The 27,475-nt window shown below is 40.7% G+C and overlaps 1 protein-coding gene across 3 annotated transcripts in view; it reads left to right on the forward strand.

Annotated features, from left to right (window-relative positions):
- The window catches only part of RABGAP1L (RAB GTPase activating protein 1-like), a 966,320-nt gene extending 941,115 nt beyond the window's left edge, over positions 1-25,205 (forward strand). Inside the window, exons 21-25 of one of the 3 annotated variants that reach the window (XM_006887703.1) lie at positions 2,131-2,235; positions 5,073-5,156; positions 16,381-16,452; positions 23,004-23,201; positions 24,558-25,205. In XM_006887703.1, the coding sequence (XP_006887765.1) occupies positions 2,131-2,235; positions 5,073-5,156; positions 16,381-16,452; positions 23,004-23,201; positions 24,558-24,710 (612 nt within the window). In that variant the 3' untranslated portion in view covers positions 24,711-25,205. The remainder of the gene's footprint in view (positions 1-2,130; positions 2,236-5,072; positions 5,157-16,380; positions 16,453-23,003; positions 23,202-24,557) is intronic. The other 2 variants (XM_006887706.1, XM_006887705.1) reach the window with 2 other exon arrangements.
- Positions 25,206-27,475: the final 2,270 nt, after the last annotated feature.

Here is a 27,475-nt window from a genome sequence, read left to right on the forward strand (position 1 = left end):
ATGAATGAATGGAAACCCAAAATCTCTGTAAATGTTTATGAAAATTAATAAAATATAGGGAAAAAAATAAAATACACCCTAAACTCACTGCTGAGTTGATTCTAACTCATGACGGCCCTCCATTGGATTTCCAAATTGGCTAAGTCAGTCTCCTGCAGAGATGCTGGTGGTTTCAAACCACCACCATTTCAGATAGTAGCCCACCTCCTAACCTATTACACCACCAGGGCTCTTTTACATGAGGTACGTTTTAATAAACAGTCAGGGGCTATATGATGACTCCAGCCGAGTGTTATATGAACCCAGTGTGTACACCCCTCATTCATTTGCCTCTACATTCAGGTTCAAACCAGGGTACTCTCTCTGAGCAATTCCTGATCATCCCAGAAATAATATCTTTCCTGTCTAGATGCCTGCCCCATACCTCAGGCTTCCTCCTGGCCATCTGTCCGCTTGGCACCTTGTCTGACTTGCTGTCCTAGGTGCATGGCTTGGGCTTTGCCTCAGCCAGTCTATGCCATTCTTCCCTAACTGGCGTCTGTGGATCAGTCTGTCAGCTTCTATCTGGGCCCCTGAGCTACTGGTTTTGGTTTGGTTTTTTTTGCCAGTCCTTTTTTTTTTTTTAATTTTGTTTAAATTTATTATTCGTTTCAGTAAAAATTTACAGAGACTTTGGATTTCCATTCATTCATTGTTGTACTTTTCTCCCGTCCCAATCCTCCCCACTAGTACACTACCCTCTTGGAAAAGTAAAATTCTTTCATTGTTTTACAAACCCTCCTCCAGGTGCACTCCACCATGTAGCCTTCACTCTAGACTCCTGTCATGACAAAAATACCTAATCACATATCCCTTTTAAACTGTTTTCTCCCTCATCTGTTTCAATGCGGTATACATTATTGAACCCATCTTTCTCTGTCTCTCCCCAACCCCAAGGTCAGTCCTGTTTTACAACAGTGGCACCATGCAGCCTTTGTCCTTTTGTGACTGAGATATTTCACTCAGCATAATGTCCTCCAGAGTCACCCATTTTGAATAGTATTGCATTAGTTCCTTTTTTCCAATGCAGCATAGTATTCCATTGTGTGAATATACCACAGCTTCTCTATCCATTCGTTTGTTGATGGGCACTTAGGTTGTTTCCAGCTCCTTGCTATTGTGAACAAAGCTACAATAAACATGGGTGTGCATATATCTGCTTGGATGTCAGTTATGGTCTCTTTAGGGTATATTCCCAGTAGTGGAATTGCTGGGTCAAGTGGTGTCTCTATTTGCAACTTTTTGAGAAAGCACCATACCGCTTTCCACAGTGGTTGCACCATTTTACACTCCCACCAACAGTGAAGAAGGGTTCTAGTTTCTCCACAACCTCGACAGCATTTGTTGCTTGTTGTTCTGTTAAATTTTGCCATTCTGACTGGGGTGAGATGGTATCTCATAGTTGTTTTATTTGCATCTCTCTTAGAGCTAGGGATTTTGAACATATCTTCATGTGCTTGTTGACCATCTGAATGTCTTCTTTGGTGAAGTGTCTGTTCATATTCTGTGCCCATTTTTCTATTGGATTATTTATCTTGTTGTGGTGCTCAAGTGTTTGATAAATTCTGGATATAAATCCCTTATCTGATATGTCATTATCAAATACTTTTTCTCAGTCAGTGGCTTCCCTTTTCACCCTGTTGGAGAAGTTTTTGGATGTGCATGAGCTACTTCTACAAGAGCCTATCCTCCTCCATCAGACTTATCTCCACAGCCGCAGGCTGAGTCCTCCTGTGACATGAATGGAAAATGTGTAAGAGGCACTTAGAAACAGCAGGGGCTTTGATGTCCTAATGGGAAGTCAATGGCTCTGATGTTAGGTGTGTGACCCCGGTCAGGATGTTTAATCTCTCCAACCCTCACTTTCGTTACCTAGAAAATCATCATTATTATTAGGAGGGTTAGAGATAATGTATGCAAAGTGCCTGGTGTAGTTGGCATTCATGGAGAACTGTTACCCCCCAGGGCAAGCTAGGAAGGAAAATAATGGTGTAAGATTGAAACAGTAATGGAAGAGTAGGGATGATTTGAACAAAGTGTGGGTGTCCTTTCTGCACCCTCTGTATGACTGTGACATGCCTTCATTTGCAGGCGGAAGACAAGGCAGATGTCTTGAATAAGGAACTCCTGCTGACCAAACAGAGGCTGGTGGACACTGAGGAAGAGAAGAGAAAGCAAGAGGAAGAGACGGCGCAGGTGAAGACTTCTCTTTACCCAGTTGCATTAAACGGGAAAGGATTAATGCTAGAAAAACATGAAAGGAGAGTGGGATTTATTCTAAACCAAGGATAGTGTGACACAGGAAATGTTCCTAGTGCTGAGACATGATGACTTCGTTTGAAGGGTGTTAGGACAGCCCTGAGGAGTTTGTCTTCACTGAGATGTCTAGCAGGAATTTTGAATTTTCTCTAAGTTTAGTAATTTAGAATTGTGATCCCAGAGCTTTGACAAATCTGTGAATTTCATGTCACATCTCCAAGAGAGTTGACGTCTCTGGAGTAGTTTGTGAGGATTGTTACTCTGGAAGCCCATGGAGGTCTCTGCTGGGAGTTGCCACACTGTCTCCGCCTCAGCCCATCACACTTCAGTTCTCTGACTTGTGCCTTGGAGGAGGCAGCCCCCATGTTCTTGGCAGAGCACACAAGCCTTCTATTCCCTGGGGGTATATATAAAAAACCTGTGGGGAGCCATCCTTGAGGTTAGCACCCCACAATCTGTATAGGAAGCTAGTAGGCTAATCAGGTGGAAGAGACTGCCACTCTGAAGGAGAATAGAATAGTGGTGGGAGAGGCAGGCCCTTCAGCTTAAAGAGGTGGAACTTCTGCTTCTCTAAGAAGAACGGACAGGTTTCCCCAACGTTCTCTATCCCATCAGCACAAGTCAGGGGTGGTGACACAGTTGGGCTTTCTTCAGAACCGAGTGAAGTCATTGCCAACAGATTATTTTTATTTTTACTACTGTTAACTAACTTAAGATGTAAGAATCCTTCTTAAATCCTGATTATTATTTCTTTTCAAGAGGTGTATTCTGTAATAATGAATATATAGGAGAGCACAGAGCACTTCGCACTTCAAAGGTCCCTATCCAAGAGACATACTTGGGGCATGTTGCTAGGAGAGGCTATTCTTTGGAGAGAGACATCATGATTGGGAAGGTGGGGGGATAACAAAAGAGAGGAGGACCCTCAACCAGGAGGATTAGCACAGTGATGGCGACAATGGGCTCAAATTTGTCAGAGATTGTGAGGATGGCACAGGTAGGACAGGGTTCAGATCTGTTCTTCACATGTCACTATGAATCCTACTTGATTTGATGGTACCTAACAACAACGTCCAAGAAACCAGAAATGTGTCAGTAAAATTAACACAAGGTGGGAGTTAGGGTTTGTTATTCAGTACCGTCCTGGGATTTCACAAAGAATTTGTGAAAAAAAGATTTTTTTTTAACCAACTTAGAATTTTTCCGGGATTAGCGCTCTCATTTTTTTATTATATAGGCCTGTTGGTGGGTTTTGTTTTTTTCTTTACCTCTTGTCTTCTTTAGGCCATTTCAGTCCTTTAGGTGGAGATTTAAAGCTCTTGTCAAATGAATCGTAGTTACCCATGCTTGACCTGCCCCAAGCATCCACAGACAAATAGTGGTTCTTGAGTACTGCAACCTTAAATGGGCAGAGAAAGATAGATAGATAGATAGATAGATAGATAGATAGATAGATAGATAGATAGATAGAGAATATATATAACACAAACATATATAACATGTATATAACATATATATTACATATGTAATAAATATATATTGGCTTGTTCATATACATTGTGTTTCACACTAGTCTTCATTCATGATCATATGTGACATATTCTGAACACTTCCCTTTTTCTGCCAAAAACAATACAAGAAGTTTTGCATTTTCCGTTGATATATATCCTCCATTATGGTGCCAGCATGAGGTGGAAATTAGTCTCAATTGCCAGGTGAGGAAACAATGGCTTAGAAAAGTTAAATCACACATGCTCAAAGCCACTCAGTTAGTTAGCCCTGACCCCAAACTAGTGGGGTATTATCATGGGAGGGTTATTGTTTATCTCAAATTCTGGAAGCTAGAGAATACAGATTGTTTTTACAATGTGGAAGAAATAAAGATAGTTTTGAAATCTTCTAGAGAATCCAATTACAAATGACAGTAACTTATGAAATATAAAGTATTTTAACATGAGATGCTGCTATGGAGACTTCATCAGTTTATTCTGATTATTAACTTAAAAATTATGAAGAGTTAGTTTTTGTTTGTTTAAAAGTGTGCCAGAATTGAACTCTTTCCTTTTTACAGGCTGGTGCCTGAGCTTTTCAAAATCACTTTAACCTTCCCTTGTACCTCAGATTCTCTAGCTACCAAGCCACAAAAATCACAGTGGTTCAGAGTATGCACTTCAACACTGGGTAACTGTAACAAGTACCAACATTTTGTGTGCTTCTGAAGTAACTTTCTTTGGTCCCTGAATCTCTTTCCTTCCCAAGAGCTCTTCATCTTCCTCTCACTTCACTCGCAAAAGCCTCTTTTTAATGCCTTAAGAGAGAAAAAGAATAGCGGCAATAGCAGAGTATGACTGAAAAAGGACATCTTTTTTCTTTCTAGTAATTGATAACATCAAGAATAGCAAAACTTAAAAAAGTAACAGATTTTACATACAATATTACCTTAATATTTATAGATTTCTTGGAGGATAAATAACATCATAAAGATTCTGAATGGATGTTCAATTAGTAATATTAGTAAAATAAGTAGGTGGCATAAACAGTTTTATAGCAGGATTGTTCATATGACTGATACATCATGGAGAAAGAGTAAGGTTTCTGGCACTTTGTAAATTACTATATTTTTCAAATTGTCAAGATATAACTTCAGTGGAAAAATTCTACACAGTTATAGTTAATATTGTCATTGACTATAAATTAGGCAGGTCTAAACATATATATCTGTGAGTGTTTGTTAAGATTTAACTGATTCCTGATGCTTCTCATTCTCTTTATAGCTTAAAGAAGTCTTCAGGAAACAGCTGGAAAAGGCAGAATATGAAATAAAGAAAACTACCGCAATCATTGCAGAGTATAAACAGGTAATATGCCACCTTGCATTTTGTTGCTATAGAATTTATTTTGTGTTCTGTTTCCTTTGAGGAAAAGATTTTTTGGGGGGAGGGGAAAGATATTTTTGTAAAATTGTTCATTAAATTTGGTGTCTCACTTTTTCTTCTGAAATGGTGGTTAGACGTTTTTGCTTTCAGCTGAGAGGTCAAATTAATCAAAGCAGTAGGGTGGTGGTTTGCAATATTTGGTAGATTTAAGGGCACTGCAAACCTTATTGTTGCTGTTGGAATCTTTTCCTGTCTTGAGCTGAATGCCAATAGATCACAATAGTAGCATTTGCCTCTCTGCCAGGTAAAGTTTCACGTTTTCATTAAATATAAGCTAAGAGATCATGTAACTCTTTGCGGTATCAGTACAGAATGCAAGGTGCCTTTGCAATGTCATGTTGCCCACTGCAGGCAACACACCAGGAAACCTTCTTGTCCTACAATGTAAAATGTCCTTTCAAAGGGCTCTGTGTCCTGGAAGGGGTTTCTTACCCTCCCTCACCTAGGCAGAGAGCACACAGCCCAGCTCTCGTGGCGTCTTCCTGTCCCTCCTGCTTATGCTGGGACTTGTCAGGGCATCCCCTCAACCCTAGAGAGCCTGAGTGGACTGATCAGGCATTCTAGAAATAAAAACACCCTTTTCTGATCCCTTGAGTCTCTTGCCTCACATGGGAGTTTGAAGTCTGATGATGCTCATTGTTTCGTTGTTGTTTTTTTAGTATTTGAGGAAATATTTTCCCCCCTTGCCATAAAATTTATATTCATTGTGAAAAAAAAATTACCCACTTCCTATAATTGCTGCGGAGTTGATTTGGATTCAGGGTGACCCTGTAGGACAGAGTAGTACCACCCATAGAGTTCTCAAAGCTGTAATTGTTTTGGAAGCAGATTGCTGAAGATCTTTTTCCTACGGAGCAACTGGTGGGTTTGAAGCACTGACCATTCAACTAACAGCTGAATGCTTACCTTATGGAAAATTAAGAAGTGTGAGAAACAAGCTTTCCTTAATTGCCAGTGAGAGGAAATATATTAAGTTCCTAATGTTGCTGTGTAAGTAAGAATATAATTAATGAACTTTTGTTCCCTTAATATTTTATTGTTGTTGTTTTGTACCATTGTGTTGGAGCCAACTCATAACTGACTCTCCAGCAGGTTTTCAGAGGCAGTTAATCATATGGAAGGAGATTGTCCATCCTTCTCCCGCAGAGCAACTGGTGGCCTCGAACCATGGGCCTTCAAGATTGCAGTGCACCTTCTTACCAGTAGGCCACCAGAGTTCCCTCTCACTTAATATATTATTAATTCTTTTTCACAAGGACTCCTTGACCTTCATGGAAGATTGCTTTGAGAGAAAGTTTCAGTTCTGTCATACTTTTCTTCCCTTTTTGTACATTTTTATTGATTATTTGGTAATCATTAATATATGTTGTATTTTCTATAAGTATTTACTATTGCTCTATGCCTGTTATCGCTCTGTCATACTTTTATGATGATCAGTGAATATTTACTCAATGACTCCTGCAAGGGTTGATAAAAGATGAATTTGTTTGCTTCAATTTCTTGGTTTGGGGGTTTAGAACCTGTCTTGATTATTATCTAGTGCTGCTTTAGATATATAAGTGGATGGTTCTAACAGGCAGATATTTATTCTCCAGGTTTATGAGGCTACAACTCTGAATTTAGGGTACCAGCTCTAGCGGAAGGCTCTCACATACTGTCTCTCTTTCTCTCTGTCTCTCCCTCTCCCCGACCCCCGCTATCCCCTCCCACGCCCCCTGCCCGGCTTATTCTGCAGGAAGATCTTTGTTTCCTTCAATGTCTGTTGACCAGACATTTTTTGGAAATCCTCCTGTGTCCTGGCCTTCCCTATGTTACAGGCCACACCTTATGGGAACACCCCCTTACATATCATTAAAGAACTTAATGGTATAGAGGGCTTTCCTCTTATATTGATAGGAGATAAAAGGTCTTACAGGCCAAAAACCTTAAGGGTCCATCCTTTACGTCTCAGTAGAGCTGTATTGTATCCTTCCTCTAATCCTTTTACAAATACTGGGTTTATCAGATCAGGAGAGATCATTACATAGCTTCCACATTGTAGTATTTTGGGGAGACAAAATTCAATCCATGACAGAAGTTGATTTTGTGATGGAAAGACAGTGTTATTGTTGTTATGTGCTCTTGAGTCACTTGCAACTCACAGCGACCCTATGTATATCAGCTCTGAACCCTGCTTGATCCTGAGCCAACCTTATTGTCTCTGATACACCTATCCCCATTACCCAGTCACTGAATCAATCCACCTCATCGAGGGTCTTCTTCTCCTGTGCTGTCCCTCCACCCTCCCAAGCATAATGTCCTTCTCCAAGGACTGGTCACTTGTAACATGCCCAAAGTATGTCAGACAGAGATTCAGAATCCTTTCCTCCAAGGAGCAGCCTGGTTTCACCTTCTCTGGGATGAACCTGTTTGTTCTCCTAGCAGTCCATGGTATATACAGTACTCTTCTCCAGCACCACAGCTCAAAGGCATCGATTCTCCTATCATCCCCAGTTACTGTCCAGCTTTCTGACACATAGCAAGTAATTGCAAAGACTATGACATAGATCAGGCACACTTTAGTCTCCAAACTGACATCGTTGTTCTTCAGTACTCTGGAGAGGTCCCTGACAGCAGACTTTCCCCAATGCAATTAGTCTCTTAAGTTTCTGGCTGCTGATACCAAGAGTGTTGACTGTGGAGCCAAGCAAAGGGAAGTCTTTCAATCTCATCACATTCTGTCATAATTCTGTCAATCAGCCAAATGGTGAGAATCTTTGGTTTTTAGATATTGAGCTTCAATCTGTATTTAAGGCTGCAAGTCCTTGACCTTCTGCATCAAGTGCTTCAGGTCCTTTTCAGTTTCAGCAAGTAGGGTTGTCATCTGAATAAGGCAAATTGTTGATGAGTCTTCCTCCAATCCTGATGCCACATTCCTTATCATAGAGCCCAGAGTCTCGAATGATCTGTTCTGCATATAGATTGAAAAAGTATGGAGATAGGACACATCCCTAGCGTACACCCTTCCTGATTTTGAACCATACAGTGTGTTTCCTTGCTCTGTTTTGATGCCTGCCTCCTGGTCCAATTGTTCTGGGATTCCCATTCTTCTCAGATTCAGCCACAGTTTGTTGTGATCCATACAGTCAAATGCCTTTGCATAGTCAATGAAACACTTTCTACTTTCAGCCAGGATCCATCTAACATTTGCTATAATATCCCTAGTACCACAGGCTCTTCTAAAGCCAGCCTGCACATCTGTGTTGATGTGCTCATCAGGTCCTTTTTGGATCATTTTCAGCAGAATCTTGCTTATTTGTAATAGTAAAGATATTGTTTGATAATTCCCACACTCTGTCGGGTCAGCTTTCTTTGGAATGGGTACAAATATGGATCTCTTCCAGTGAGTTGGCCAGGTGGTTGTCCTCCAGATTTCTTGGCACAACTTGGTGAGCGCATCCAGGGCAGCATCTGTTGAAATATGTCAGGTGGTGTGCTCTCAATTCCCGAGGCCTTGTTTTTTTCCAGTTCTGTCAGAGCAACTTGAAGTTCTTCTTTCATCACCGCAGGCTCTTTTTCATACATTGTTTCATGAAATTGTTCTATGGCAGCCAATTCCTTTTGGTACAGTGACTGTATACTCCTTTCATCTTTGTTTAATGCTTCCTGGATCATTTAATATTCTGCCCAAAGCATCCTTAAGTATTGCAACTCAGGGCTTGAATTTATTCTTCAGTTCCTTCAACTTAAGAAATGCCAAGTTCAGCTCTTTTAATTTTCTGACTCTAGCTCTTTGTACATTTCAATACTTTTTCTTTCCACACTGTCCTTTGTAATCTTCTGTACAGCTCCTTAATTTCTTGATTTCTTCTCTTTGCTTTGGCTTCTCAATGCTGTAGTGCAATATTCAGAGTCTCTTCTGATATCCATCTTGGTCTTTTCCTCCTCCTCTGTCTTTATAATGACTTTTTACATTCTTCATAGATGATATTCTTATATACTCCCACAGCTGATCTGGTCTTTATTCATTAATGTTCAAGGCCTCAAACCTGTTCCTGTGAAAGTTTTTGGTTTTTTATAATTTAAAAAAAAATTTTATAGTAGTTTACTTACAAAATTTGAATACATTGCTTTTTAAATGAAAATCTTCCAATTTCCCTCACCCCCCCCCATCAAATTGTACAGCCCCATGATTAATACCCACACACACATATCCTCTGCTTCTACTCTACCTTGGATATTCATACTCATTCAATAATAATGGTTTTGTACAATATTTGTCCTTGTGGGACTGAGTTAGTTCACTCAGTATAATGCTCTCCAGTCCCTCCCAAGTTAGGTAATAATTTACAAAATCATTGCTCCTGCGTGCTGCATAATATTCCATTGTATGAATGTACCATAATTTCTCAATTCATTTGGTGGTTGTTGGACAACTGGGCTGTTTCCATGTTCTTGTGATGGTCAGTAATGCTGCTGTAAACAATGGTGTACAAATCTCTGTGCCTCAGTTCTCATTTTCTCAGGGTATCACTATGAGTCGCAAGTGATTCGATGGCACATAACAAAAACAACATATTCCAAACAGTGCAATAGCTGACTCATATGGAATTTCTATGTTAAGCTTTCTGAGGAAGCGCCAAATTGCCTTCCAGAATGGTTGTAACATTTTACAATCCCAACAACAATGTATAAGTGTTACTATCTCACATCCTCTCCAATATTTATTACTTGCTGTCCTATTAAAATTTGCCACTGTTAACGGGAGTGAGATGGTATCTCATTTTGGTTTTGCTTTGTATCTCTCTTATTGTCAGTGATTTGGAGCATTTCTTCATGTGTCTGTTGGCCATTTGAATATCTTCCTCTGTGAAAATTCTTTCCATGTCTTTTGTCCATTTTGTAATTGGGTTATCAGTCTTTTTCTTGTGGAGGCCCAGGAGTTGTCCGTAAACTGTTATTATGAGACTCTTGTCTGAGATGGTATTACCAAATGTTTGTTCCCACTTGGTAGATTCTCTTTTCACCTTGTTGGGAAACGTTTTTTATGTGCACAGGGATTTAATCTTTAGAAGGTCCCTTGCATCAAATTTATCCTCTTCATATTATGCATTTCTGGCTGTATTTGACAGTCTCATTATACTGTAGACTAAGGCTTCTAAGCTTGATCCCAGTTTGTCTCTTATGAACTTTATAGTTTTGGGCTTTACTCCCAGGTCTCTGATCCACTTTGAGTTGGTTTTTATATATGGGGTGAGATGTGGACTCTGTTTAAGCTTTGTGCAGGTAGAAGTCCAGTTTTGCCAGCACCATTCGTTGAAGAGGTTGTCATTTCCCTATTTGATAGCTTTGATTTCCTTGTTGAATATCAGTTGACCATAGATTGCTGGGTCCATTTCTAGGTTCTCAATTCTGTTCCATTAGTCTATGTCATTTTACCACTACCATGCTATTTTGGTTACTACTGCTGTGTAGTAGATTTTGAGGTCAGGGAGTACTATGCCTCCCACTTCATTTTTGTTTCTCAGAAGTGTTTTGCTTATTCTGAATCTCTTGCCTCTAAGATGGTTTTTAAATTCAAGTTTGATGGACTCAAGGTCAAAGTTTGGTTCCTGTGAATTTAATTTTCTTTAGCTCCTGCTTGAACATGGATATGAGTAGTTGGTGGTCTGTTCCACAATCAGCACCTGGCCTAGTTGTCACAGTTGCTGTTGAGCTTCTCCAGAGATTCTTTCCACAGATGTAATCGATCTGATGCCTATGCATAGCATCAGATGAAATCTATTTGCATAGCCTGAACTTATATTTCTTATAAAAAGTATTTGCAAGGAATAAATCATTGTTGTTATTTACCACTGAGTTGCTTGCAGCTCATAGCGACACTGTGTACAACAGCTCTGAACCCTGCTCTATCCTATGTCAATTTTATTGTCTCTGACACACCTACCCCCATTACCCAAGTCATGGAATCAATCCATCTCATTGAGGGTCTTCCTCTCTTAAGCTGTCCCTCCTAAGCATGATATCCTTCCTTGTAACATGTCCAAAGTATGTCTGTCAGATGAAGGTTCAGAATCCTTGCCTCTCTAGGTTGAACCTGTTTGTTCTCCTAACAGTCCATGGCATATTTAATACCCTTCTCTGGTACCACAGTTCAAAGCCATCAATTCTCTTTCTATCATCCCTAGTCATTGTCCAGATTTCTGATGTATAGCAAGTAATTGTGAAGACTGTGGCTTGGATCTGGCACACCTTAGTCTCCAAATTGACATTGTTGCTCTTCAGTACTCTGGGGAGGTCCATTGATTGTACAGAATTTTATGGTACTATCTCCAGCTTCATTTCTGTCACCAAGTCTGTATTTTTCACCTGATCCTTCTCTGTTTCCAACTTTTGCATTCCAACTACCCATTATTATTAATGCATCTTGATTGTATGTTTGATTGATTTCTGACTGCAATAGTTGGCAAAAATCTTCTGGTTCCTCCCCTTTGGCTCTAGTTACTGGTACATATATTTGAATGATAGTGTTATTCACTAGATGCCTTATACGTGTATGGATATTATTCTGTCACTCACAGCACTGTATTTCAAGATAGATCTAGAAATGGCATTTTTAACTATGAAAGCAACCCCCTTTTTCCTCACCTTTTCCTCTCTGGCATAATAGATCATATGGTCGTCTGGTTAAAAATGTTCCATGCCAGTCTGTCTCATTTTGCCAGTACCTAGTATGTCAATATTTATGTGTTCCATTTCTTTCTTAACAATGTCCAATTTTCCTCCATCCATGCTTCTCACAGTCCATTTTCCAATCACTAGTGTCTTCTTACAACTGTTTCTCCTCCTTTGTGTTTCTATATTTGAAGGCTTAGCCTCAGTTGCCATATCTGCTAGTCTAACGGTGCTCTGTTGTACACAGGGAACGACAATACCCACACATAAATAAGAAGGAGAAAAAGCCTAATGCATTTGGAATGTGAAGAGACCCAGAGAAGGGATGAGTTGAGCTGTGATCAAGGCCAGATAAGACTTGAATACCTAAAGATGGAAAAGAGGGGATAGAGAGGAGAAGAAACAAAAAGATAGCCGATGACAGGAACAGCAAACAAAAAACCAAACAAAATTTGGTTTCTAAGGAGTTCTGAGTATAGAAGAGAAGATGAGTTGGGGCCCAAATCAGGAAAAGTCTTCAGGGCAGTATGAGGATTTTATTCAGTAAGAAATTGCTGTAGCATATGAGTGACATGGTCAGAGGCAGAGTTAGCGCTGATCTGTCCCTCTGAGGACCATGGGGCCAGTTGGAGGGATTCTCAAACAGAACCTGGACCAGAGTTAATAGTGAAGCTAATAATTAAAAAGGGGAAAACATCCACCAGATGCTCTGTTGGAGAAGGAGGGGCAGTCTTCTCCTGTACCAGTCAGATCTGATTTGATGGTATACACACACACACACACACACACACACACACACCAAAGAAAATAATAAAAGAAAAAAATAAAAGAAGAGAAAACAGAGAAGCAAAAGAGTAATTTCTTGCTGGACTTGAAAGATCTGTAAAAGTGACCTTGTGGTTTGGAATTTGGGTAAGTGAGAAAATGAATAGTTAGACATTGACTAATACAAAGAACAGAAAGCAACTATGAGATATCATTTCACCCCAGTCAAAATAGCAAAATTTGACAGAACAGTGGGCAACAAATGCTGGCGAGGTTGTGGAGAAGCTGGAGCCCTGATTCACTGTTGGTGGGAGTGTGGGGTGGTGCAGCCCCTGTGGAAAGCAGTATGGCGCTTTCTCAAAAAGTTGCAAATGGAGATGCCATTTGACCCAGCAATTCCGCTACTGGGAATATACCCTGAAGAGACCATAGCTGACATCCAAGCAGATATATGCACACCCATGTTTATTGCAGCTTTGTTCACAATGGCAAGGAGTTGGAAACAGCCTGGGTGCCCATCGACGGGCGAATGGCTGGAGAGGCTGTGGTGTATTCGCACAATGGAATGCTATGCTGCATTGAAAAACAAGGAACTCATGCAATGTTGTTCAGGATGGTTGGCTCTGGAGAACATTATGCTGAGTGGAGTATCCCAGTCACAAAGGGACGAGTGTTACATGATGCCGCTGTTGTAGAATGGGACTGTCCTTGGGGTTGCGGAGAGACTGAGTGAGATGGGTTCAATAATGTGTGCTGCACTGAAACAGAGGAGGGAGAGAACTGTTCGAAAGAGAGATGTAACTGGGTGTTTCTGTCATCACAGGAGACTGGAGCGAGGGCTGCATGGTGGAGGGGACCTGGGGGAGGGTTTGTAAAACAATGAAAGAATCTTTTCTTTTACTTTTCCATAATTTTTGGACTCATGTACTTATAACTTGTTAGTCAAAATTGTGTCTTCTGGGTTGCAACACCCCCATGATACATCTTCAAGGATATGAACATGTACAGCCAAGCACAGTCAATGGGAGTGCATCTGAATTCCAAAGTCAATCTCCATAGTAGTCTATGTGTTTCCTACTGCCAAGGGGGCCCTTTGGAGTGGTGGGAGAGGGTCTTCACCCTGAGGCCCACAGCGTCCCTTTTCGGCGGGAGGTGGCTGGGAGAGTGCGCCGTCCCCTTTTCCTTGTGACTCGGGATGAGGTCTCTCTCGGGGAGGAGTGGTGGGGAATGGCAGGGGATGCACTGACAAGGAGGATTGATCGGAGCTGGCTTTGACAGGCACTGTGGCATTTGGACAGGAGCGGACTGGGAGGAGGGTAGAGAGAATAGTGCAACAATGAATGAGTGGAGGCCCAAAATCTCTGTGGATGTTTATGAAGATTGATGAAGTATAGTTATAGAAAAAAAAATTAAAAAAAAATACAAAGAACAGATAAGATTATGTGCTGTGTGGAAATGGGTTCTTTTTTCATCACATTAGGCCATGGGTGGCACCATATGGGCACTCTTCAAATAGTAATCCTTGGGTCTATTCTTGAATTTTACCTGGCAAACACTTCAAGAAATGTAAATGGCAACAGACCCATCTGCCTGAGATAATTAGACTTTAAAACATAATCTAAATGCATTCTCCAGTTGGAGTTGGCTATTTCTGGTTGTATTTCCGGTTTGGTTTCTTTTGGAAGGGGATACTGTTCCTGAAAACTAGTAGCTAGAGTGCTGCTTTTTAGAATTCTGTTAATAAATCATCTTATAATCTTATTAATTACTCTCCAAGTTTGAATCCAAAGAAATTAATGACCGAACTGTAAAACTAGTGTCTAGCACAATATTTTTAGTCAACTGTGGTTTTTCCCCACTAATCCATTTTGATGATAGAAAGAGGCCATGGGTAATTTTAGCCAAAACTCCTCTTTTAAACTTTGCCATTCTCTGACTAATTTTTCCAAAATTAAAGATTCCTCTTTCAGTCAGTTGTTGTTGATGATGATTGCCTTTGAGTTGAGCACAACTTATAGCGAACCTGTGAACAAAAGATTTGTGGTAACCACTCTCAACACTTATCATAGTTCATAGAGTTTCCAGAGGCATGTTGTTTAGGAAGTAGATGCCGCTCCTGCAGACTTAATATTCTTGAAACAGAAATTTGTTTTTCTTCTTTGAAACTGCTTCTTTGTACCAGTTCTGAGTACTTTTTAAGGGCACTTTGGTGGCCTAGCCGGTAGGGAGTTGCTGCTAACCCAAGGGTGACACTGCTCTGGGGGTTTGAATCCACCATCAGCTCTGCAGAAGAAAGATCATCTCCTCCTTTGCAATTTACAGCTTCTAAAAACCTCCTGGAAGGTCAGCTGTAGGTCAGTTCTGACTGGACAGGAATGATTTTGAGCACTTGTTAGCACTGCACTTCAGAACTAGTAATAAGAATACTCTTTGCCATAAACTCAGTGTCCTCGCTCTCTCTGTCTGAGGTTTCTGAGACTGTAAATCCCCCAGGGCAGAGCCTGCCCTTCTGTCTCCTAGAGCCTCTGGGATGCCAGGGAGGCGGGCCATCTCATGCCTTGGGTTAGCAGTGCAACTGTGGCTGAAGCCAACAGAACTCCCTAGTAAAAAGAATGTTATTGCTATGTGCTGTCAAACCAGAACCAATTTACAGCGTCTAACTTTCCGGAGAGTTGTCAGTGGCGGTAAATCTCAAGGGAGGAAAATACTCATCTTTCCTCCACAAAGCTGCTGGTGGATTCAAACCACGTGCCTTTGGGTTGACAGTACATTTCCTTACACACCAGGTCTCTAGAGTTCCCTGTTAGTAATAAAAAATTGACGTAACTTATTGAGAACTATAACCCAGGTGCAATGTTTATATTTTACATAAAAATTCGATTGGCACATCACAATGTTTTTCACACATGAATGGAACAGTGACTTAGATTAATGAATGTGCTTAAGGTCATGCAGTGAGGTCACACATTGAGGATGTAGACCAGCTGGACCAGCCTTAAAACCCAGCACCTAAGCTTTTCATTTATGTGCCGCGTTCACAAACTACTTGATAATAGTTTCACCCTGTTATTTTTTTTAAATAAAAACTTTTTATACTGTTTACTTCCAAAGTTAAATACATTGTTTTCACACCCTATCTTTCCCATTTCCTTAACCTATGTCTCCCTCCACCCATCAAATTGTGGGACCATATGAGTAACCGTCCCTGGCCTCACCCTCCTGCTCTCACCCTCCCCACTCCTCCGTTACTTTTTTAAAAAACCATTTTAACTCGTTGTTGTTTTTAAGTCACTACACCACTTGTTAAGGAAACTTTTATGTCTGTAAAGAAGAGGCATATCTGGTTCAGCATTCTTTTCACCAGATACCAGCACAGTGCCTTGCAAAAAGTAGATACTCAGCAAAGATTTTGTAGATTAATCCCGAGTGAGACTAGGAATTCATGGGAACCAGTCACAGAAGATGAGTGACAGAAGAAAGCCTAATTTATCTTGCATCTTCTCCCCCTCCCCCCATTAAGATAGAGATGAGCTTTTCCATAGGACATTGTGGGCTTCCCGCTGCTCATTGCAGAAGTTGACTGGCTTTGCTGCTGCTGCCCAGGTGCAGAACTGCTCTGGGATGAGGGATATCTGACTAATACATATGATTGCTAAGCAGTTATGAGCACATGCTGGACAAGTGATTCTATTTTACAATAATGAGCACCTCCTTTTCTTTCTCTTAGATCTGTTCCCAGTTAAGCACTAGGCTGGAGAAACAGCAGGCAGCCAGCAAGGAGGAGCTGGAAGCGGTCAAGGTACGGAAGAGCATGATTTCTCTGTGATACACTTTCTTCTAAATTCATACAGACTTTGAGCACTGCGTCAGAAGATGCCTTTGCACACTGCCTCCACGCCAGCAGTAGAGCTCATGAGCTCTGTATCTTCCATCTGCTTTTGTTTTTAAGGGGCATGGTGTACCTTTGTTCTTAGCTGAGGACAGTCCTTTTCCCGGTCAACCAAAAGGTTATACTGCTATAAACCAGAGTGTGCTGCGAACAGGAAGGTGTGTGAGAATTAATCATGGACCTAGAGCCCTTGGAACCTTACGGCTTTGCTCTTTGCATGTTGAAACCTGGAAGCCTCAGCATTTTACACCCAAGTACCTCTAAATTGATGTTGTTTCAGTTTGAGAGTCACTACAACTAAGCCACCTCTCTCAAGTACTAAACACGTGGAAAACATAGAATTTGGCTGGGAAATAAGTATTTCATTACTGATGATTCTTTCACCAGTTTTTAAGAGGTTTGTTTTGAAAGAGAACATATCACATTTATTTATATGCTCCCCCCCGGTGGTGAAGCCCCTTGTGTTGTTGTTGAGTGCCATCGAATCGTAGACAACTCATAGCAACCCTATGAATGAAAGTCCTCAACACTTGTGTGACTTTTATCCTCTCTCCAGGTTCATAGGGTTTCCAGAGGCAAGTGGATGCCACTCCTGTTTCCACACTTGTTTTAATCGGGGAGCTCCACCAAACACTGTCCACCGTGGGTAACCATTAACGCATTTGACACATCAGTGTTACAATGTTCAGCTTCACAGCAATCACAAGTTACTGCAAGTGGACACACCAGGGCTATATGACCTAGAAGAATGTTTGAACAAAAACAATGAAAAACAGGCCTGAGGGCCGCGGATTAGAGTCACCCACCTTTGGCCTGGTAGCATCGCTTTCTGTCCACTGGGCCAACTTATACTAATGATTTATTTGAAAGGCTGGCTCCTTCTGTAGAGCCATGGTAAGCTGAATGGTCTCATACCCTTAGAGGGCAGTGAAGACCCAGTCAACTCTTGGGACAAGTCTTACATAAACCTGACATTGCTTTATCTAAATAGGTTTTGTTTTTATATTAGTAAGTAAATGTGTCCCAGGTAAGTTAGCCTGTCTTTTAAAAACTTGGTCAACTTTTGTTTCCCCAAATTTCATTTTGTCCTCTGTAAAATAGAGATAATATCACCTGTCTCATAAAATCATTTTAATAGTCAAATGGTATAAGGTACACAAGTGGTTCTTGATTCACGACAGGGTTCTGTTCCAACAACTCCATCAATTTGGATATTAGTCAAATCTTTACTAATCATTTATTATACTTTAGTATTGACTTTTATAATCAGTTGGCATGAGAATGACAACACCAGCAAATTTTATGCTTCAACATTATATATAATTTTTATTACTACACAGTAAAATGTAACCCCTGCTAAGACTAAATGGACAACTCATATTACATGAGATCTATGAGTTGGAATCTACTTGTAGGCAATTGATCTTATATAAAATACTGGGCTTGGAATCTAACCCTGATAAGTGCTTGATACACATTATCCATTTTTCTAAGTTATAATCTGAAAGGTAGAGCATGGAAGAAAAAATATGAGGCTTATCCTGACCTTATTAGAAAGCGGGTTTTTGGGTTGGTGTTTGTTTGTTTGTTTTGTTGTTTTTTTTTTTAGATTTTTAGTGTTTTACATCAGAGAATTAGAGAGTATGGAGATGATTGGCTCCATCCTTAAAGCTGTTAAAATTGGGGGTTTATACATGCCTCTTTTGGTGTACTTTTCCTCTTTTTACTCATCGTTTATTATTGTTTGTACAGTGTAACACACTGACCAAGATTCAGTTGATAAAGTGTGTTGGTAAAAAAACTAAAATCATCATGGAAATAGAAGTAAAAAAGCATAGCTGTCAATCACTCTAAGGGCCTTACTGAGCATCTACTGTTTGCATAAATATTAGACTTCCTTTATTCATTTTGTTAACAGAAATCTTCTGTGAAAATGACCCTTAGCATTTTCACACAGGTGCAGGTCACAGCCTGTGCATGGAAAACATCTAGGAAACAGCTCAAGAGCAGATAAGTGAGAGCTCGATTGGGCGGCACAGAATTGCAGAGAAAGCAAAATCAGAACTAAGGTCACAGAAGGCTTTATGAAGGAGGTGGGACTGCAAAACTGGGTCTTCAGGAATATCGTTTTTTGTAAAAGATATTAAAAGGAACATGCTAGAAGAAAAAAACATGAATAAGTAAGGAACTAAAAATAGGCATGAGCATTTCACTAAGGAGGCTGATGTGATCAGAGTGGAATAGAGGAGAATAGTGGATAGTAAGTGGAATTACCTGATGAAAGGTTAGTATTCTGGTTGGATTAAGGAATGGCAGAGCATCAAGTATTTATTAAGCACTTGCAGTGTGCTCATAGGAGCTCTGGTGGCAGGTGTGTTATGTGTTATGCTGTTAATGGAAGGGTCAGCATTTGGTCTCCACCGGCATTCTGTGGAAGAAAGCCCGGAAGCCTTGACAGTCTTCCTTGATGGAGGGTTTCCGTGAATTGAAATCCGCTTGACAGCAGAGGGTTTGGGTCTGAGTGTGTGCTAGGCACTGGTGGCACAATTGTTAACCATTGGTTTACTAACAAAAAGGACCCACTGGCCTTTCCGTGGCAGGAAAAATTTCTGTCACCCGTTCCTGCCTTAGAAACATGCGGGTGCATTTTCACTCTGTCTTGTTGGATTGCCTGGAAACAGGATGGACTCAGCAGCAAAGGGTTCGGTTTAGTTTTGCTCGGCATTATTTCAAATCTTTACAAATCCTATTCCATTCAACTCTCATACCTATCCTAGAAAACTGGCATTTGTTGGTGGCTGTGGAGTGTGTTCTACTGTATATATTCTCAACACCAACAACAAAAATACAGTGTTCTGAAACTCCAGCTCTTAACATTTTATCCAGTCATTCCATCAACGAATAATGTGCTTGTTTTGTGCCAGCACAGAGTGAATTATTCTCATAGGTTATTCTCAAAGGTATAAGAGAATAACAAGGTTTTAAAAATACCAGATCAATATTAAGCAGGCAGGAATCTAAAAAGTATGAATGGGATAAAGAGCTGAGAGGAGTAAAGCTAAAGGGACATGTACAGGCTCGGGCCTCACACGGGTATAGTTTGGGCATGTCAGGGGAGACTCGAGGCTAGCTGTATATTGGGTGAAGAAGCAGCTATTACACGATAGCACCAAAACCCTTATACCTAAATGGTCGAGACCTGGACAGTGACACAGAAGTATGGTAGTGAAATGCTTTAGAAAGGGGGTGGGGGGGGTAGTTATAGTAATGGAAATAGTTTCTCTGGGAATTCTGAGGAAGGTCCTTGTCTCTGAGCTTCTGCTCCTGGGACATCCTCTGACAGCAAATCTGGCATACAAAAAACCATGGTGGAGGGCCCACCTAAGACCAGTGGCAGCGTGACAGAATGGGGCCTTGGATGATTGTGAGAACCTTTTAGCTTTTGATATGTAGAAGACCAAATACTATAGCTTTCAATATGGATTGTATTTCAACATCAAGAAACAAAATTTCTCACCACAGGGCCATTGACAACATCTTGAGAAAAGACTGAAATTGTCAATGACTTCATCTTACTTGAATCCACAATCAGTATACTTAGAACCAGGAGTCAGGAGTGACATATTGTAATGGGAAAGTCTGCAGTTCAGGACCCCTCCAAGTTATTGAGGAGCAATGATGTCAGTTTGAAGACCAAGATGTGCCTGATTCAGGCCACAGTCTTTTCAGTCACTTGCTATGCATCTGAGAGTTTGGCAGTTAATAAAGATGATGGAAGAATTGATGTCTTTGAGTGGTGTTAGAGAAGAGTACTGACTATCCTGTGGACTGCCAAAAGACAAACAGATATGTCTTGGAGAAGGTGCAGCAAGAGTGCTTCTTGGAGACAAAGATGATAAAGCTTCATCTCACATACTTTGGTCATGTGCTGGAAGAGGCTATTCCTTAGAGAAGGACATCATGCTTGGAAAGGTGGCAGGACATCAAAGGAGATAAAGACTCTGTAAAAAGAGTAGGGGCAATGTGGGGACAGCCATAACAGACCTTTATCAACTTCACAAAGGGGAACTGCCCTCTCAATAGTATCAACAACATGGAATCAATTCCCATGAAGTCAGACATGTCTCCCATGCTCCCGTACCTCTTTCTATTCATCAGCACCAATCTTATTGCTTTATTTGGTCTAATATCTGATATGCTAGCTCATGGACCACACAGAACCCTCTGGGGAAGTTAAAAGGTTATAATCCAGATTAGTAGCAGAATTCAAGACACATCCTGAAATCGGCTCACAGGCACCTCAGCCTTGAGCCCTGTAGCTTATAGCCAGTATTAGGTTCTCAGTCCTGCCAATTTTGGCTTTTCTCTCCACCCTCCAATTGTTCAACAAACTTGGCTTTTCACTTAGCTCTGGCTCTGCCCGTGGCATGAAGCAGCCCTAAGGTAACTCCATCTCATGTTGATTCTCTGGTTTAGCTGCTGTGGGTGTGACTGGAGCAAGAATTTCTGGGCCGAAGAGGTATTACATTCTCTTCTTCTTTACTGGTGGGGAAGGGGACTATTTCTGCTGCTGGATCCACTCAGTTGTGGATTGGTGACACTAGCAAGTCTCCTTGTGGGTCGGCTGACACTCCCTGTTTGTATATTCCTGCCCATTCACATGGCAAAGTCAAATTCAGTGGCCAGGAAAGCCATCCTGAATAATAAACTCCACGCCCTCAAACAGGTGGATTGACACAGTGACTACAGCAATGGCTCAGGCATATGGTGCAGAATAGGACAGGGTTCATATCTGTTGTTTGTAAAGTCATACCCAACTCAGTGGCACCTAACAGCAATAACTGCATTAGACCATCAGAGTTGAAATACTGTGTCACTCAATTATTTTTGTGGTTTTAAGAAAACAACAGCACCTTAATCTTGAAAATAGTTGCTGCTCTTCAGTGCTAGGAATTTGACTGGCATTCTAGACACATGGTGTGGTAACTTTTATTACCTTGAACAATACTTTTATTTATTACTTGGATCATTTTTGCTTAAAAGCAAAAAAAAAAAAAGAAATTTGTTGTTGCAATGGAAGATTGAGATTAATTCTAATTCTTACACAATCTAATATGTATAATGAAGTTACTTAAACTATGTTTTTCATTTCTAGAACAAGAGTGGTGATAGTCATTACATATACTATTGCTCCAGGCTTGAATGAGATGCTGCACGTGCACATATGACATGGACTTGACATCCACAAAGCGTTTAATAATTAGAACAAAATTTCTAGAACAAGTTTCAGAGACATGCAAAAATACCTTTCTTTTTAAAGATACTTGGCAGGGGGCAGGCAGGAAGGGGAACCTATCTTCAACCTGTATGCACAACAGATCATCTGGGAGGCTGGGCTCTATGAGGAGGAATGTGGCATCAGGATTGGTGGAAGATTCATCAACAGCCTACCTTATGCAGATGACACACATTACTTGCTGAAATGGAGGAGAACCTGACACAATTGCTGCAGAGGGTCAAGAACTATAGTTTGTTCAAACTGCAGTATGTTGTCATCAAATTTTTCAACATCAAGAACACAAAGATTCTCACCACCACATCAATTGGCAGCATTATGATAGATGGAGAAGATACTTGAGATTGTTAACAATTTTAGCATGCCTAGTTTTACAGTCAGCACTCTTGGTGCCAGCAGTCAGTAAATCAGAAGACAAATTGCATTTGGAAAATCTGCTGTCAGGAAACTTTCTAGAGCACTGAAGAGATAGGATGTCAGTCAAGAGACTAAGATGCACTTGATTCAGGCCATGGTCTTTGCAATTGTTTGTTATGCATCAGACAGCTGGACAGTGACCAAGAATGATGGAAGAAGAATTGATGCCTTTGAATTGTGGTGTAGGAGAAGAGTAGTGAACATACCATGGATTATCAAGAAAACTAACAGGTTTTTCCTCCAGAGGGTGAAACCAAGTTTCTCCTTGGAGGCAAGGATTTTGAGACTCCCATCTTACATACTTTGGGCATGTGGCCAGGAGAGACCAGACTTTGGAGAATGACATCATGTTTGGAAGGGTTCAGGGACAACACAGGAGAGGAAGACCCAGGATTAGATGGACAGACACAGTAACTGGGGTAATGGGGATGGGGTAGGAGTGTCAGAGACAGTGCAATTGGCTCAGGATAGAGCAGGTTTCAGAACTATTGTGCATCAGGTCTCTATGAGTTAGTTACCTCAACAGCACATAACAACAACATCATGTTAGGCAATTGGGTTTTGTATTAACTATCATGGTTTTAGTTGTAGCACAAACAAAAGAAGCATTGTCTTCAGAATCGAGTCCTGTATTTGATGACAATGAAAAGCATCTTATTGTAAAGCCCCTGTCATACTGTTTCTGGAAGTGACTTCTTTTTCCTGTGAATTGCAGTTTAACGTTGGTTCTCTCTCTTGGATATTTCAGGGCAAAATGATGGCGTGCAAACACTGCAGTGACATTTTCAGCAAAGAAGGTGCTCTGAAACTAGCAGCAGCGAGCAGAGAGAGCCAGGGGCTCGAGGCCGATGATGAGAAGGACTTGCTCAAGAAGCAGCTGAGGGAGATGGAGCTGGAACTGGCACAAACCAAACTGCAGTTGGTGGAGGCCAAGTGTAAAATCCAGGTTGGTGATATCCCAAAGGGTCATACATGATGTCAGGGTATTTTGGCACTTCAGAATATACCTTGGAATCCTTGTATGTTACCACAGATGATTAATATACTTCCCATAGTGGCCTACTGGCAAGATGCTATGCTCCAATCCTGAAGGTACATGGTTCGAGGCCACCAGCTGCTCCAAGGGAAAAGGCTGGGTAGTCACCTCCTATGCCATTAACTGCCTCTGAAAACCTGCTAGAGGGTCAGCTATGGACTGGCTTTGACTCTGCAGTGCACAACAACAACAACAATTCACAAATATATCTTGTATAATCCCATTTTACATTGTGTGGATTTAAACATTGATATAGACAAACACCTCATTTTAAATTACTGTCATTAAAAGGGTGGTGTGTGTGAAAACGTGTTTTTGCAATTTTGATAACCTTGGAATATTTCTTGCTAAAAATTGTTGTCCTTGAACTGACCACGTTGTAGGTGAGCATGAAGGGCCCTTGACTGTTCACCTCTGCCCTCTGTAAGTCAGATCCCCTCTGCTGTCCTTATGCCCCTGGCAGGTGAACACTAATACACACCTGTTTTTCTCTTGAGCAGTTCTTTTAATCTTTGGCTGGTTTTTCCAAATCTCTTCCCCAGAATTTCCTTACTCCATTGGCAATGGTATTTATTTACCATCAAGTCAGAACCAATCCATAGCTGACCTTCCGGGGAGTTTTCAGAGGTAGTTAATTGCACAAGAGGAGCTTGCCCATCCTACCATGGAGTCGCTAATAGATTTGAACCATGTACCTTTTCTTTGGCAGAGCAATTTCTTACCACATTGGAGAACAGTATAATTAGAAAAATAGTCGAGATTTCTTCTGTGCTATTCTGGTTTCCTTTATACCAGTGATCTCACCTATTGCTATAATCCCACCATGACACCATCCCACACCGTACTAGCTGCCCTTCACCATGTGCTGTGTGGACCTTGTATGTTCTCAAGAGCAAAGAACATGTTTTTAGGACTCGTTCATGCTTACAGTATCAGTGATAATCCCTACCGTCCATATGTCTGCATCTGTGGCTTTAAAGACTAAAGCAAACTCTGAGATTACAACCAAGCCTAAATTGAGACCTAAATTACAGGAGGGGAGAAATGAGACTTCATTTCATTATTCGAAGATGAGATCCTGGGTTTTTGTGGTAATTCCTCTAGCTCTAAACTGCCCTCTTTTTAAAAAGAGAAGCTGCTTCTGGGCCTCTTGGGGCTTGTGGGAGCAAAGCGGGTGGCAGTGTAGACATGGGGATTCCAGAAGGTTCATTCACACACAGGAGGAAAAGATTTGCCTAACTCAGATGATTTTCTTTCCTCAATTAGGAACTTGAACACCAGAGAGGAGCCCTTATGAATGAAATTCAAGCTGCAAAAAACTCTTGGTTTAGCAAAACCCTGAACTCTATCAAAACGGCCACAAGCACCCAACCCCTGCCGCCGCCGCCAGCCCCCCAGCCTCCAAAGGAGAGCACATAGTTGTGGCCTCACCCCAGCACGAGCACAAGGATCAAAGCAGCAAAGCCAGGAGCCTTCCTGGTGTCCCTTTGAAGGAAAGTCAAGGAGGCCAGAAAGCAAGCCGGCATCTTTCAGTAGCTCTCACTCTTATATGACTCTTCTCAAAGGGATGTTCGTTCAGTAACCTCGCCCGTTTATGTTGAATACCTGTTTTTTTCCAGCTTCTTCATGGAAGGCTATATTCAGATACTTCATAGTATTATTATACATTCCTGGATGTTTAATCGGGAATAAGTAATTCAGAACTAGATGCTTTTTATTTAGAACTAATTATTCATAATTATTTTTATCTTACATGAACATGGAGACATCTGTTCAAGGTTGATGTAACAGGAAGATCTTTGTAACAGCCCCAAAACCAAACCAAACCAGTCTGAAACCTAAGCCTCTTTAGTCTTAACTTTTCAGGAGTTTTTTTCTAAAGCACACTTGAGGACAGGTCATGACCGCTGTCCGTGTCCACAGAGAGGAGCTTCCTGGGGAGGGATGTTCCTGTTGGATTGAACAGATTCTAGACGGGATTGGTTGTTTTCCTTTTCTGTTGGGCACATCTGGATTCAAAAGTACCAAGGGCCTTGAGTAGATGGGCTGTTGAGGGGCACACTAGGTAAAAGGATCGGATCTTTATAAATGCAGGATAAAAGGCATCATTGTGGCATTGGGCCTCCATCAGGTACTTTTAAGAACCCACGTAGGAATTCCTAGGTCTGCATAAGTGTGCACACAATTCACACTGACTGGAAGAGAGGTTAAAGTCAGAGTTGGAGGTTGTGGGTTGCAGACTTAGGAGAAGCCTAGAAAGGCCAGGTTCAGCCATTGTCCTTAGAATGGAATATATTGTTTGAATGAAAACATGTGGAAATACAGAGCCAGGGACAAAGTATTCCATTGAATGTTGGCATGTACTTGCTAAGAAAACACTAATATGCTGTCACTTTGTTAAAAGACGCAATATGGAAATGAGAAACAGAAGCCAGCTTCACATTATTTTAGTTTAACGTTGGGAAACTTCTCTTGATTCCTCGAGCTCCCTAGCAGTGTGCCCTTGGTACTCTCTTAGATGAAGAGACACAAATGCACTTGTAATGTTTTGATTGAATATAAAACCTTTATAGGAGAACTTACATTGTGAAAAAGTAATGTTATTGTTTTAAAAATTGATGGAAATATTTTTTAACTCTGTTTAACATACTTGTATAAATGTCCTTTAGGAAATCTTTTGGCAAAGGTGATGCTAATTTCCCCATTTTTCTAAGCTGTTTTCGAGCTCTGTGGACCTTTTGCATCCACTGAACCTCTATGGGTTCTGCACAGTCACGTTTATTGATGCTCCTCTGCGGTTTCACTGGGGTTTTGGGATTTTAATTTTTTTTTCAATTTTTTGCAAAAGATCTTCAAACTCAGCTGTGCCAGAGTGATTCTCATCCATGCCATATGTTGCAGTTAAAATACAAGTGACACACTCTCGGAAGTCAAAATGAAAGAAAAGCCATCCTAAATGTCAGAGCTTAGACTCCCAGTTGGTCATGGGGGATCCTTCCTTTAAAGTTACCATTGAGTTCTAACAGATGAAATCTCCTTCATCTGTAGGAGTTGATGTCATTGTAATCCAGAATACTTTCAGGGTTGTTTAGTTGTTATTGTTATATTCATCAAATAATACTTTCCTTCCAGAAATCTTTGTCCAGACATCTTTCATCACAATATTAACTCTCTTTTGCCAGAAAAGGAAAAGTAAGTCAACATTCCAGATTTTTGTAGATAATGATTCAGGAAAGTGCCGAACTTGTTCCGTTACTACTTAGTCACCTTTCTGTATTATTTTACTTTTGAGACAGGAAAGCAAGCAAAGCAGCTGAATGTGCCCTGACACCTAGTACTTAGTGGTGATGTTCTTAGCAGAGCATTTGCTTTGACTTTCTTATTTTCTACATGATAGTTTATAAGCAAATTTTTTCAAAATATATAATGAAAATGACATTTGACACTTGAGTCTGTAAATCATTTAGAGACACAGTGGACTATATATTCTGTCAATGTTACTGTTCCTTTATGCATTGATCGCAAGTAACCCTGTACTAGCTGTCTTCTCATGTGACCTGATAAATTAAACACACTCCTTTGGGCTGAATCTCATAGTTCTACTGTTAATTTTTAAGTTCCAGAAGTTGATGTATTCCACAGAACGCCTGACTGCCATGATTGTCCCATAGAAGTAGGTAAGGTGGTAAGAAAGTCAATACAGGTCCAGCCCTTACTGTAGACTGCATTCAACTTCAAAGCCCCTTAACTTCTGTTCTTCAAACCAGATCACCAGGTCCATACAGCCCCAAGTTTGACAACTCTGTTTATTAAAGTCTTCCTTTAACTTCTTTCAGAAGATTATGAAGACAATCTGTAGATTGTGTTTCTTCTCCACTCCTACATCCTACTTGAGTATGTCCATTGGTACCATCACAGAAGAAGGATGGGCGATCTCCTCCTGTGAGATTTACTGCTATGGTCAAGAGTAATGCTACCATCGGTCTAAAGTGCCCTGCAATGACTTTGGGTCAGTAGCAATACTAAAGAGCAGAAGGGAAAAAATAATTCGAAGTCTTGTTATTTATATGATTTTTTCCATAAATGTTATAATAATACTATTTCAAAGCACACATCCCTCACTGTGTATTGGCTAAAGGCTCATGCATTCCAGTATTAAGTAACTACTAGTTTTGATGTCGTGG

This window comes from Elephantulus edwardii, unplaced genomic scaffold (assembly GCF_000299155.1).
Source record: "Elephantulus edwardii isolate Elephantulus edwardi_28Jun2011 unplaced genomic scaffold, EleEdw1.0 scaffold00061, whole genome shotgun sequence".
Classification (NCBI taxonomy): Eukaryota; Metazoa; Chordata; class Mammalia; order Macroscelidea; family Macroscelididae; genus Elephantulus; species Elephantulus edwardii.